Source organism: Acanthisitta chloris, unplaced genomic scaffold, assembly GCF_000695815.1.
Source record: "Acanthisitta chloris isolate BGI_N310 unplaced genomic scaffold, ASM69581v1 scaffold7403, whole genome shotgun sequence".
NCBI classification, from domain to species: domain Eukaryota; kingdom Metazoa; phylum Chordata; class Aves; order Passeriformes; family Acanthisittidae; genus Acanthisitta; species Acanthisitta chloris.
This window is the reverse complement of record NW_008665394.1, coordinates 23,172-35,832: the sequence shown is the minus strand read 5'-3', so window position 1 is coordinate 35,832 and position 12,661 is coordinate 23,172. Positions and strand designations below refer to the sequence as shown.

The window sequence follows — 12,661 nt, the reverse complement described above, 5'->3', positions numbered from 1 at the left end:
CATAAGGCCAGGCCAACCCTTCCTGCCTTGCCTGGTGTTCTGAGCTGTCTTGGCCTGTGTCAGCCTTCAGGCTCACTGGGTTCTGGCTGGTGAATGGGATTCTGAGTTTGTTCTTGCTTTTAAAGGTGAAAAGGTAATGCAGGTGTTGTGATTAACATTATTTATGCTGTGAATATAAAACAGGTGTAAGGGAGTTCTAGGGTTTTGGTTTCTTTATTTTTTTCTCTCTCCTGATCACCTCTCTTGAAGGCTTTGGACTTTGGACCAAATCATTTAACACAAGGTGATTAAGCCCTCTGTGCCCTTCCTTTAGCTTGGGTGAGACAGTGTATGTCCCTGGCACCTGCTCCTGCATTTAACAGACCAGAGGCTGAAGGAAGTTGTATCCCTGACTTAGTGCTCTCCCTTTCTAGAATGGAAAACACAAGGTGAAGGATTTTTCAGATGAAATTTTTAATATACTGAAGTCTACCTTTGTTTTGGTTTGATGTTTTCAAAGTGTTGTCATTTTCATAGATTCATAGAATTAACCGTGTTGGAAGAGACCTCAAAGATCATCAAGTCCAACCCCACGGTGGTTACTAGACCATGGCACTAAGTGCCATTTTGTCTGATATCAGCTTCACCTGTGATTCTGTCATTTTCTTTTGTAATTTTCCCTCTAGTGCTCTTCTTGATCTGTTTTTAATCCCATTGGCAAGTTATACATGAGTCACAGTGTGCGCTGACAGCCGTGAGGGACAGCTGTGTCCTGCATCAGGCACAGCATCACTGGTTGAGGGAGGGGATTGTCCCACTCTGCTCTGGCGTGGCCTCACCTCATGTGCTGGTGGCAGTTTGGGTGCCACAATATAAGAAGGATACAAAACCACTGGGGCTGTCCAAAGGAGGGACGCAGAGGTGGTGAAGGGTCTAGAGGGGAGGCCACATGAGGAGTGGCTGAGGTCACTTGGTCTCTTCAGCCTGGCGAAGAGGAGACTGAGGGGAGACATCATGGCTGGATACAACCTCCTCAGGAGGGGAAGTGGAGGGGCAGGCACTCATGTCCCCTCTCTGGTGAGCAGTGACAGGACCAGAGGGAACGGCCTGAAGTTGTGTCAGGGAAGGTTTAGGTTGGATACTAGGAGAAGGTTCTTCCCCCAGAGGTGCTTGGGCACCAGAACAGCTCCCCAGGGCAGTGGTCACAGCCCCAAGTCTGACAGAGCTCAAGGAGCGTTTGACAGTGCTCTCAGGCACATGATGAGATTGTTGGGGTGTCCTGTGCTGGGCCAGGAGTTGGAGTCGGTGATCGTTGTGGGTCCCTTCCAACTCAGAATATTCCAACCCATTCCATTCCATGCTCTAATCTGCTGTGTTTGCATCTATATGAGTAGTTGTGATTTATCTTCCTTTTGCCTTTGACTTCTCTCCTGTTGCACATGAGTATGTTCCTGTGAATCTCTGTCAGCTAGTGCAACCTGGGATGTAGCTCTTTTATTGGAAGGAGTGTCTGTACCGGGAATTGATCCCAACTATTGATTTGTTCAAATGAGTAAGTAAAATGACTGCTCTTCATGTTGGGCAGTTGTCAGATTGTGCTTAGCTATTAACGGTGTGTGCACACACCTAATCCAAAGCCGATTGAAGTCAAGAAGTTTAGTAGCGTTTGAATGTAGTGTTGTAGCTGTGGTTATGTTTCATTTTGGGCTCTGTTCAGAGAATAGTTTCACCTCTTAGCTTTTATATACTTACATATAGCTTGTATATACTGGATGAGGCCTTGAGCAACCTGGTCTAGTGGGGAGGTGTCTCCACCCAGGGCAGGAGATTGGGACTAGGTGATCTTGAAGGTCCATTCCAACCCTTAAAATTCTGTGATTCTGTGACTATATATTGCATACTTATATACTGTTGTATACTTGAGTATATTGTGGAGGTTTTTACCAGCAGGAGCACCTACTGAAATGAAAGAAGGAGTTAATTAGAGATGACTGGAAATAACAACCTCATTATAAACCCAGAAGTATTGCTGATTTCTAGATAATGTGTTTTTATCTGCGTGAAATTTGCTAATCTCCATTTGTAGGTAATCTTATCATTAGCTGTGAATTTCTGTGTTTTGGAGTTAATAACCTGAAGAATGCTTTTGAAGTGTGGTTATGTCATTAGGATTATTGCAAAATATTGCCACAGATGCAATTACTCCCTATTAAACTTAAGTGAAAAAATGGATAATTTACTAGTTAAGCCTTTTAGTCTCTAAATCAAATTATTTCATTCTGCTTTTAATACGAGCCCTATTACAATTCTCAGTCAGAGCTTTAGCCTGGTTTTCTGTTCCATAGACACAGGACTTCCATTTGGGAATTAGGTTAAGGGCTAAGATTTGGCTTTAGGTTTGTGGATGAGGTTAAACTGTAATCAGCAAAAACTGTTACCAGTCAACTAGGGATAGACCTTGTAGGTATAGTATAGTTTCTTTGTAAAGTGGGGGCTTATCATCCCTGTAGTGTCTTCATTAATAGTGAAAAGTGTTATTTTTTTAATCCAAATAACAAAATTCATCCTTCTACTTCTTAAGCTATTTTAAGGATAACTGGGAGTATGGTTTTTCTGTATTCCCCTTTTCCATAGCCCTTTTTTACTTTCTTGTAAGGATAAAGATTTTCTATTACCAAAATGTGCCAAGATTATAAAATTTGTGAAATCACTTTATTATCACAAATCACTAGATGGCAGTGCTGGTGTTACTTTCACCTAATTCCATGTGCTTCCCTTTGCCTGTCTCAGGGTTTCTCCTCTGCTCCTTCAGTTTTGTAGTACGAAGTGTTCTCGTTTGCAAAAAGCCACAAAAGTCTTTAAGTTAGGATGAGTTTTCAAGTGATGCTTGTTGCAAATTGGGTGTTTGTGGCTTGGATTATAAAGAATTATTGCTACTACATGTTTTTCCCTGCCTAAATCACTGAAAAGACAGTCTCGTTCCACACCCAGCACTCACTAAGCATTTATATGTAGGCTGATTCTACTGGGAAACTCTCTGCATCTCCCTTAAGGAAAGTTGAAGACCTCATTGGAAACTTTGAGGACTGAACACTTTTAACGGGTTGCTTGGGTGTTTTTCCCCCCCTTGTATTCTTCTTCCACTCCAACACTTCCCCATTCCTCACATGTAATTAGTTTGGGGTAGGTCATGTAGTGCTAAAACATACATCCTGTAGTATCAGTTTTAATTCTGTGTAGTGCAGGATCGTTCCCACAAAATGAGCTATTGGCTTCCAGTTGTACTTTCTCCTTTTCTTTTGCATATTCCTTCCTCCCATGTTGTGTCTTTACCCTTTACATTTTTAAAAATTATTTATTTATTTATTTTCATGCAGCACATGCAAACTATGATTGCCTTATGTTGAGGATTCAGTGTACAGAAATCTGTTATGTGCAGGCTTCATACTAGTCCCTGTCAGGTTAGGACTTCCCCATGAGACTGATGGTTATGTGAGGAGATGGATGAGCTGAATGGAAAAGAGCAGGAGCATTCTGGGTTCTCTTAATGGCACAAGGGTGGAAAGGGAAAAGAGTGAAGGAAAAAGTTGAGAGTGGGAGGAAAGTACTACAGGCTGTTGTAGTACTTTGTCTTTAGTATCTCACCATGACATACTAAAGGAATTGGTCTCCTTTTCCAGCTAGTGGCAAAACCTCTGTTGGTCATAGTGGGCAATATATGAGTATGGGATAGATTAGGGTCAAAGGATAAACTGTAAGCCAGGACACAAGGTAGGTAGCAGTCTGCTTCTGAGTGGGCATCGCTGTGAGGGTAACCAGCTTTCTGGGACACACTGCCTGGGAGACCTGCAAACTCCAAGGAATGGAGATAAATCCATAGCTGGACCTGCAGAGTCCAAGTGAATGGAGGTACACCTGTCCCTGGACCTGCAAACATAAAGGGAATGGAGGTAACCCCTACAACTGGCAGGAATCCCCTCTCAAGCTTCCATTTCCTGGTCAGCCTGAATTGGCAGATGGTTGTCTTTCCCAGAGAGGAGAAGATGTGACTCTAATGGGTTCTGCTTTGGTTGTTTCTTTCTTTTAATTCGAATTTTAAGTCAGATCCATGTGGGTTTTTTAAATCATGTTTCAGCAACTAACCTGATTTTTGCACATTTGGGTTTGCTGTTTCTGTTTGATGCTCACTTCACCTTCAATAGAGAAAAGCAATCACAGACGTACTTACATTTCCACTAATTCCTGACTTTCCATATGTCAAGTCACTTCTCAGGGGGTTGCCCCTTCCCTCTCTCCTCCTCTGCCCCACCACTGTCATGCCCTTCTGAAGCTTTGGCAGATCTTCTCACAGAGTTTCTGAAAAGCTGCTCCTTCTAACTTATTCCAGTCTTTCTGTATGGCCAGTGTTTATTTTAAGTAATAATTACCTCTCAGCAGTTTTTAATCATGGCATTAGGTGAAATCAAGCAGCAGATTAAAGGGGCCTTGGTAAAAATATTTCTAGGTTTTGGTCAGCGATTACTTTAATTGCACAATGGAAAATTCTTTCTTGCTTTACAGTGTGTAGCTGGAAGAGGAATGACTTCAGAAATACCTCTACCAGAGGAATGTAAACTCCTGTAGTCTGAATAAAAGACAAAAGCTTAATACTGCAAATTCTTCCGCTTAATGGAAGATTGTGCAGTTCCTGTCTAAGGGATGATGAGACACATTCATTCTGCAAGGACTGTCTGTTCCTCACCAGGCAATTACTGACCCTTTCATCCCATCTGAGGAGAAGCTTTCAAATGAATTAGAGGCACTTGGAACCTAAAATCCATCTGTCATAAGTGCTGTCTGAAGAGTGTTGCACTTGAGCCACATTTACTCGCTCTCTGAGGCTGGGCTCAAGCACTGAGTCTTAAATCACTTAATGCAAATCACACTGACTTGTCAGAAGGACTGTAGTTTCTCCTGTGGCATTTTGATGCTTTGATTTGTTTTTTAAATCCTTTGTATACCTGTCCCTACTCACATTGGCCTTCTGGGTTTTCCAGCTGGGTAATAACAGAAATTTTCCCTCCATATTAAACTCAGAGTTGTTTATACATTTGCAACAACAATGAGGTAATGAGGGGTTGTTTTTTTTTTTAAAGACAGCAAAACCCCTGTGTTTTCGTCAGTGGAGTTCCTACATACACGTGAGTATTTGTATTCAACATGTTACCTAAGCCTTTTCCTCTGAACTCTTCAAGAGGTTGAGCTGGAAGTCCTCCGTAGCCACTGATGTAATGGATATGGTGGGAAATGTTTTGAGTCTATCTGTTTTTCATATATATAGTTACTTTTTATAGAATTTTGTTTCATAAAGAACCGTTGCCTCAGGGAGTGGTGCAAATCATTGCTGTCTGTCTTACCAGACTTGTGAGGAAGCAGAGAGGTTTTTTAGCTGCCTCTGCACTGAAGAATGAAAATCTCTTGGTGTTCATGAAAATACACATTTTTTTCCTTCTCTTTTCCTTATCCTAAGCGCATATACATCAATTTAAAATTGTTAAATAATCACATGGCTTGTTTATTCTACCACTAGTAAAGCTTAGTGAGTAGAAGTTGTAAACATAAGTACTAGTAAAGACATAGTAGGTAAGCAGTAGATTAGTAGTAGAAGTAGTAAAGGTTTAGTCAGCTCTGTTAAAAGATACATCCAACATAATCTGGCCTTCAAAATAAAACCCAAAGCCTTCATTTACTTTCACTTCTGATAACATCACAAGGGAAGTGTGGCATTTGACTTTTACAGGAATTGTCTGTACTGGAAAACTTGTTCAGTATAAATTAATTTCAATATAATTTTATTCATGCTGGATTTGTATTTCGGGTGGTTTTATTTAGCTGACTCTAAAATCCTTCTGCTTCAAAGTAGACGAGGTCATGGTTAGTGCTTAGGTGACAGAGTGAGGACATGGCTCTTTCCTAGCAAAAGAGAGAGGCTTTAGTCCTCTCTTGCCACGTTTTGCATTCTGTCGTGCACCTAGTGTGAGTCACTGCAGCTCAGTAGTGCAGCAAAGTACTACCCTGTAGTTAAGTTTTTCTTGCAATGGGATATGGGTTTTGTGATGTGTAATTACTTCTCTGTTATTACTCATTGAAGTTTCACCAGTATATGTTGGAAGCAGCAGCTGGGCATGCAGAGTAAGGTTTTAGAAAGAGGTTTTGGGTTTGGGGGAATTATCACAGTGCTAAAAGTGAGGATACAGGAGAAATGAGACACACAGGGTCATTGTGTACTTGAGATAAATTGGTTCTTTTTTCTTTGGTTCTTTTTGGCATTTGAATTACCTTTTCTGGTCAGGAATGTAAATAACTGTGTTGTGGCCTTTACATTCTGACTTAAAATCCTTTCCCTTGTTTCTCAAGATGCACTTCATTTTTTTCCTTGCAGCTTTTTGTGGCTGAAAGAAAATGATGGAAGAGAGTGGAATAGAGATAACTCCACCTGGCACACCCCCACCAAGCACAGCAGGGGTAGCTGCTGCTGCTGCAACACCTGTCTCATTAGGTACAGAAACTTCCTCAGCAACTTGGTCACGTCTGCTCATGTCTCTTGAAGCACTACAATTAGTCCAGAAACGTTGCAATCAGCATAATTAACAGTTCTCTTCTCCAGGCTAATTGGAAGAATTTAAATTGTTTCTTAATCATGGATGTGTGCTCCTTATCTGACATACATCTGACACACAGGATATTTTAAATACTTTTCTTACTCTTGGAACTGTTTTATGAAGCCATGTGGGTGCACTTGTGTTTTCTAAGGGCCAGGGAAGTGGTACCTTCCACTGCAGTGCACAGTGGGATGAGCAGCTTAGGAGGGAGCTAAAAACAAACCAGATTCACAGTCTGATAGGGGGTAGTGGTAAACATGGATAATCACTTGGGTTTTAATATTCATAGGATCACAGGGACCTTAAAGCTCATCTTGTTGCCCCTATGTGGGTGCACTTGTGTTTTCTAAGGGCCAGGGAAGTGGTACCTTCCACTGCAGTGCACAGTGGGATGAGCAGCTTAGGAGGGAGCTAAAAACAAACCAGATTCACAGTCTGATAGGGGGTAGTGGTAAACATGGATAATCACTTGGGTTTTAATATTCATAGGATCACAGGGACCTTAAAGCTCATCTTGTTGCCCCTACCCTGCCATGGGACACTTTCCTTTCCACTAGGCCAGGTTGCTCCAAGCCCCATCCAACCTGGCCTGGAACACTTCCAGGGAAGGGGCAGCCACAGCTTCTCTGGGCAGCCTGTGTCACTGCCTCAGCACCCTCACAGGGAAGAATGCCTTCCTAATACCTAGTCTAAACCTTCCCTCATTCAGTTTAAAGCCATTCCCTGTTGTCCTAACAGTCCATGCCCTTGTGAAAAGTTCTTCTCCAGCTCTTTTGTAGCTTCTTTAGGTACTAGTAGGTGCTGTAAGGTCTCTCTTATTGTGGGTGGTAATCAGAGCACTCTCTCTGATTTTTTCATGCATCTGAACACCATATTTTGAGGACCACATATCTAATTTTCTGACATATCTCATGTTGCTACCTTGAGTCAGACTAGTGCATTGGACCCCATGGGGTGTATAAGGCAATTCACTGGGGCCTCGGCAGAAAACTCTAGGACCATTCCCTTTTGTCCTGTCACTATCTGCCTGTGTAAATAGTTGCTCTCCCTCCTTTTTTTTTTTTTAATAAGCCCTCAAGTGCTGAAAAGCTGCTATAAAGTCCTCCCAGAGCCTTCTGTCCTCCAGGCTGAACACCCTTAGCTCTCTCAGCCTGTCTTCATAGCAGAGCTGTTCCACCCTCTGAGCATTTTCATGGGCATCTCTGGACCTGCTCCAACAGGTATTTCCTGTGTTTGGGTCCTCAGAGCTGGATGCTGCACTCCAGGTGGGATCTCATGAGTGGAGTGGCAGAAATCCCCTCCCTCACGTGCTGCCCATGCTGCTGGGGATGAACTCAGGTTATGTTTGACATTCTGGGCTGCAAGAGCGCAATGACAGGTCATGTCAAACTTTTCTTCCACCAGGACCTCCTTCTCCACAGGGCACCTCTGAGTGAACTCTTCTCCCAGTCTGTCCTCACGTCTGGGGTTGCCCTGACCCAAGTGCAGCACCTTGGGCTTGCTCAACCTCACTGGGTTCTGTGGGTCCCTTCTCAGGCTTGTCCAGGTCCCTCTGGATGGCCTCATCCTTTCTGTGGAGTCAAGTGATTCTGTTGTAATAGTGAAGAGAAAAGCAATGTACATTAGGGAGACTCTTGTTCTTCCTGACTTGGTGAAAATACCTGAAGGAATATATGGAGAAGAATATGGTGACAAACCATTTCTCAGCAAATGCTGTTGAAATATGCATAGAAAGCAGTGTGATATGCTTAAGTTGATCCAACAAAATCTATCAAAAATGGTGATTTTTCTGGCTTAGTTTCCTGGCCAGACTTGGTTAAACAGAGGAACATTGACTCATCCAAGGATCAGCTGAGGGCCTGAGTGAAGCAAAGAAAGCAGAGGGATTGGGAGGATGAGTGCCAGGGAAGAGAGAGATGCCTGATGCTCAGTCTGCTTACAGCACCATCCCTCTAAAGAAACTCACACCCCCCCAGGTACTGTAAGTGTATGTTTCCTTCTTAAAGATGAGATGCCCCACATCATCAACACGCTTGTGAATTATGCAGCCACTCAGAACAGTGCTCGCTAGAAATTTCTGAGGCAGGCTTCAGCTGCTCTAAATTCAGTAGTCAAATGTGACTCATCTCTTTAAGCTTATCAAAAATTGGGTCATGCGAGAGCAAGAGATGTGGCTCATAAGATACTGCCACCAAAGACTGAATGCATTGGTGGTGTATGCAAACTCAAGCGGAGCTAAAATTCACTTTGAAGGAGAAAAACAACAGACCAGGTCAAAACTTGCTTGTGAAATATCTGAACAGAAATATAACTGAATCTCTGAGAGTAAGGCTTAGCATTTCTAAAATTCTTTTTTTTTTTCTTTTTGTTTTTTCCTCTAGCTTTGTCTACTCCCCTTGCTACATCAAGCATGTCATCTTCTCCTGCATACTCACCACCCTTGCCAGCTGGAGTGTCTCCAGTTCCTCCTCCTGCGATGACTTCAGCTTCTCCTCCACTTGTGCCTTCTCCAACGGTTTCTGCTGTTGCACCACCTCAAAGCCCTGCCCCACCTCCTGTTGCCCCTTCAGCTTTTACTACCCCTGTGTCCCAGTTCTCTACTCCTCCTCCTTTAAGCTCTGCTACTAGCCCTGGTCTTCCTGCACCTCCCACTGGTCCCCCCATTTCAGGATTTTCCATGTCTTCAACCTATGACATTACCAGAGGCCATGCGGGTCGAGCACCACAGAGCCCACTGATGCCATCATTTTCTGCACCTCCAGTCACAGGTAATTCCTTGTTTATGTGTTCTCCTGTTTGTAAGACAGGATGAGGGATCTCCTGGGTGGCTTTTTCACCACTCTGCTACTTCGACTGCTTTATTACGGGTGCACTTAATGTAGTTGCACCCGGAAGAGGGGAGAATTGCCTTTAAGCACAGTCATGGTCTAGGACAGTGAGTTCCTTTAGTGGAGTTCTGCTAGCAGAAAAGTCTTAGACTGAGAACTTTTTTTTTTCTGATACTGGCTATTTTTTTATATTTTTCTGTTAGATTGCGCAGGAATTCCCAGCTGAACATACATAGCTTTTGCTTAGCTCATATTGCCACCTTTACAGCCATTGTATTTCCCCAGGATGATACATCTCAGTCTGTAGTCTCACAGTGTTCAGGTTTTTGTTCTGAAAAGCTGTGACAAGCTGTCCATTGCATATTTCCTTGTTTCCAGCACTAAATTGCATTAGGACAGCTAAAAATACATACCCTTCCATGCAAGCCATTGCTGTGGTGGCTGAACTGATGTCATGTTCAGCTAGTGGAATGGAAACTTGGCTCCTCAGCTGCTGAGGGGACAGACTTTTGCTATTATTGGTGATATCTCTTTTAAGTGGTCTGTATTAGGAAAATGCCTAAAAAGAGCTATCAGCTGCGCAGTGTGAATTAAAAATAGCTCTTGATTAAGGTTTGTGTTGGAAATAGGCTTGAGTAATGATGCAAAGGCTCACAATTGATTTGTCTACTATTTTAGTTTCTCTTGTTTTCCTTTAAAATGTGTGAAGCTTCCTCCTGTTCCTATTGCTACTGATTTCCAGCACTCAGTGTTAGAAAGTTTCCTACTTATTGTTCCTCTCTCTTTGTTCAGAGTATAACACCTATTCCTCTCTTTCCTCTACTGAGAGTTTGTTATGACAATTTGAATACAATTAAAAGAACAACTTTTAAATCGAGCTGATAAGGAAAAGAAGTCATTGTTTAATTTTGTGCATGACGTGCAGGCAGTCTCAGTTCTCTTAGCAGATATTGTTGAACTCATTTGCTAACCTTTAGCAAGCAGGATTGTTCTGGGACCTTCCAGAAGTGAAGTGAATCAGCCCAGTATTCTTCTGTTCTTTCTGTTCATTTTCCTGTTGCATCTTAGTACATTATAACAGATTAACTACAGTAAAATAAATGAACACTGAGGTGGGATTTTTTTTTCCCCCTCTTACTAGGTGTTTTGGCAGATCCCATCACTCAGCAAGCAACTTTCTCATCATCTCTGTCTCCTGGAACTGGTTCTTCAATCACATTTCCTGAGGAGCGTGAGGACCCCAGAGTGTCTACTGCCCAAGGTGGAGCTCCTGCTGGAGGAATCTGGGGGTTTATAAAGGTATCTTCATGAGGAATTGCCATTTTTTCCTGAATATAAGAAGATGTATCTTGGTTTTTTTAATGCATGTTGCTATAAATCTCTTATTTTTCTCAGCTTCATGTGCAAGGTGCCTGTGTTTAATACTGGTGTTTGCTGAAACTATGCATTTGCTCTTGCTCTGTACAGAAGGGGGAGGACTAGACAAACAGGTGTTCTAGGTTAGTTTTAGTCCTGTGATAGGAACATATGCATAACCTAACAAGTTTTGTCACATAAATCAGATCAGGTTTTAGAGTCTCTTTAAGATCTGAAAGGTAATTTTTACTTGACAGTGACTGGATGCAGAAAAAGAGAGTTTTGTTTTGCTTCACCTGAGTGCTTTGCATATCTCCTTTATAATTTCCTAAATGAGTTTGATATCTGTGGGATGCAAGTCATGGTTGATCCATGACAACCAAGTTATATTTTGTCTGTTTTAAAGGAGAGACAAAATATGTATTTCTTCAATCAAAGAACAGTTTATCTAAGAAGTGTCCAAGATACCTTGTAAGATTTTTCTATTCTGCTAGGAGACTTGGAGTATATAGTGCAAAAGAGATACACTTTGTGGTGTAATCTAATCAGACAGAGGAAATAAGCAGTGACTTCAACTCACAGAATTTCATCAGCCTGTGACCTTTCTGGAGCTGCATGCTGCATGCATGCATCAGGAAGATTCTGGCAGAAAGATCTCAGGGCTGTACGTGAATGCTGAACTGTCTTCAGGAGCAACACCGTGTTCTGTCCTGTCTCATACTGAACGTGAAGGAGGAATCAAGTTTGATGTCCTAGTTGCAGAGTTTTTGAGGGAATTTCAAGCCCTTTTGGACATGGAAAGGTGGGAGAAAAAGCTGTGTGTGCCATGGCAGACTCTCTTACTACAGAAATACGCCTCTTGATGGTGGTACAGTCTTAGAGCAAGGCTAATTCTCCGTCAGTACAGTGAGAGCAGAGTTGTCAAGCTGCATGTTTCAATGACAGGTGTCTTCTCGTGATCAGAAAAACACATCATCTTTCTTCCTTTAGAAAACAACGTCCTCTTCTCAGTCATTATATTCCTCTTAATATTTGCGATGGATGGTGATATGCCAGAAGAGAACCTTTTTATTTTAACATGATCCTGTAGCCCTTTTTAGAGTACCAGAGTTTTCAACTGCAAATTAGATGGAAAGCCAATCTCATCCACATTAGTGTTTTCTAGTTTTCCCACTACGATACAAAAGGTCCTGTTCCTGTTTATGGAGAAGGTTTGTATCATTGATTTCAATAACAAAATACTGATTTTGGTTTATGTATGAAGCATTCCATGTGTTCTTGAGAATTTCCTAGGTGAAAGAATGAGGAATCATTAATTACACTGAAACCCTTGAGTTCTCGATGTATGTCAGAACACGTCAGGGTTTGTCTTTTTTAAAGATCATCCAGAATCTGGGGCACAAACTCATAATTACAGAAATGCAACAGTGAATTCCCTGTTGAAGAGCTTACACAGTACTTGTAGCAGTTACCTTTATTTCTGTTCTCAGAATAGTCAGAGATACCTTTTCCTCTGGTGTTCTTAAGAAATCACACACCTTGCTTCCAGATTTCCTTCAAGCTAGATAATATTCAAGACTATGACAATCTAAAACTGTTTCAGGTTCTTTAATCTGTTAGAGATGGCTGCGCAGCCTCATGGCAGTCCCAAGACTGATTTTGGCATTATATATCAAAGGCAAAGCTGGATACTACCGCAGCCATTGCAACCTGACAGTTTGTAGGTTTGTGGACCTGGACTTCAGCAAAGCCTTTGACACCATCTCCCATATCACACTCCTGAGAAAGCTGCAGCGCACGGCTTGGACAGGGGCACTCTCTGCTGGGTTAAGAACTGGCTGGATGGCCCAGAGAGTG

General features: G+C 42.2%; 1 protein-coding gene across 1 annotated transcript in view; it reads left to right on the top strand.

Moving 5' to 3' along the window:
- The first annotated feature begins 6,420 nt into the window (after positions 1-6,420).
- Positions 6,421-12,661, top strand: part of PRRC1 (proline-rich coiled-coil 1) — a 19,440-nt gene continuing 13,199 nt past the window's right edge. The window contains exons 1-3 of the mRNA XM_009071734.1: positions 6,421-6,517; positions 9,002-9,388; positions 10,590-10,747. Coding sequence (XP_009069982.1) covers positions 6,421-6,517; positions 9,002-9,388; positions 10,590-10,747 — 642 coding nt within the window. The remainder of the gene's footprint in view (positions 6,518-9,001; positions 9,389-10,589; positions 10,748-12,661) is intronic.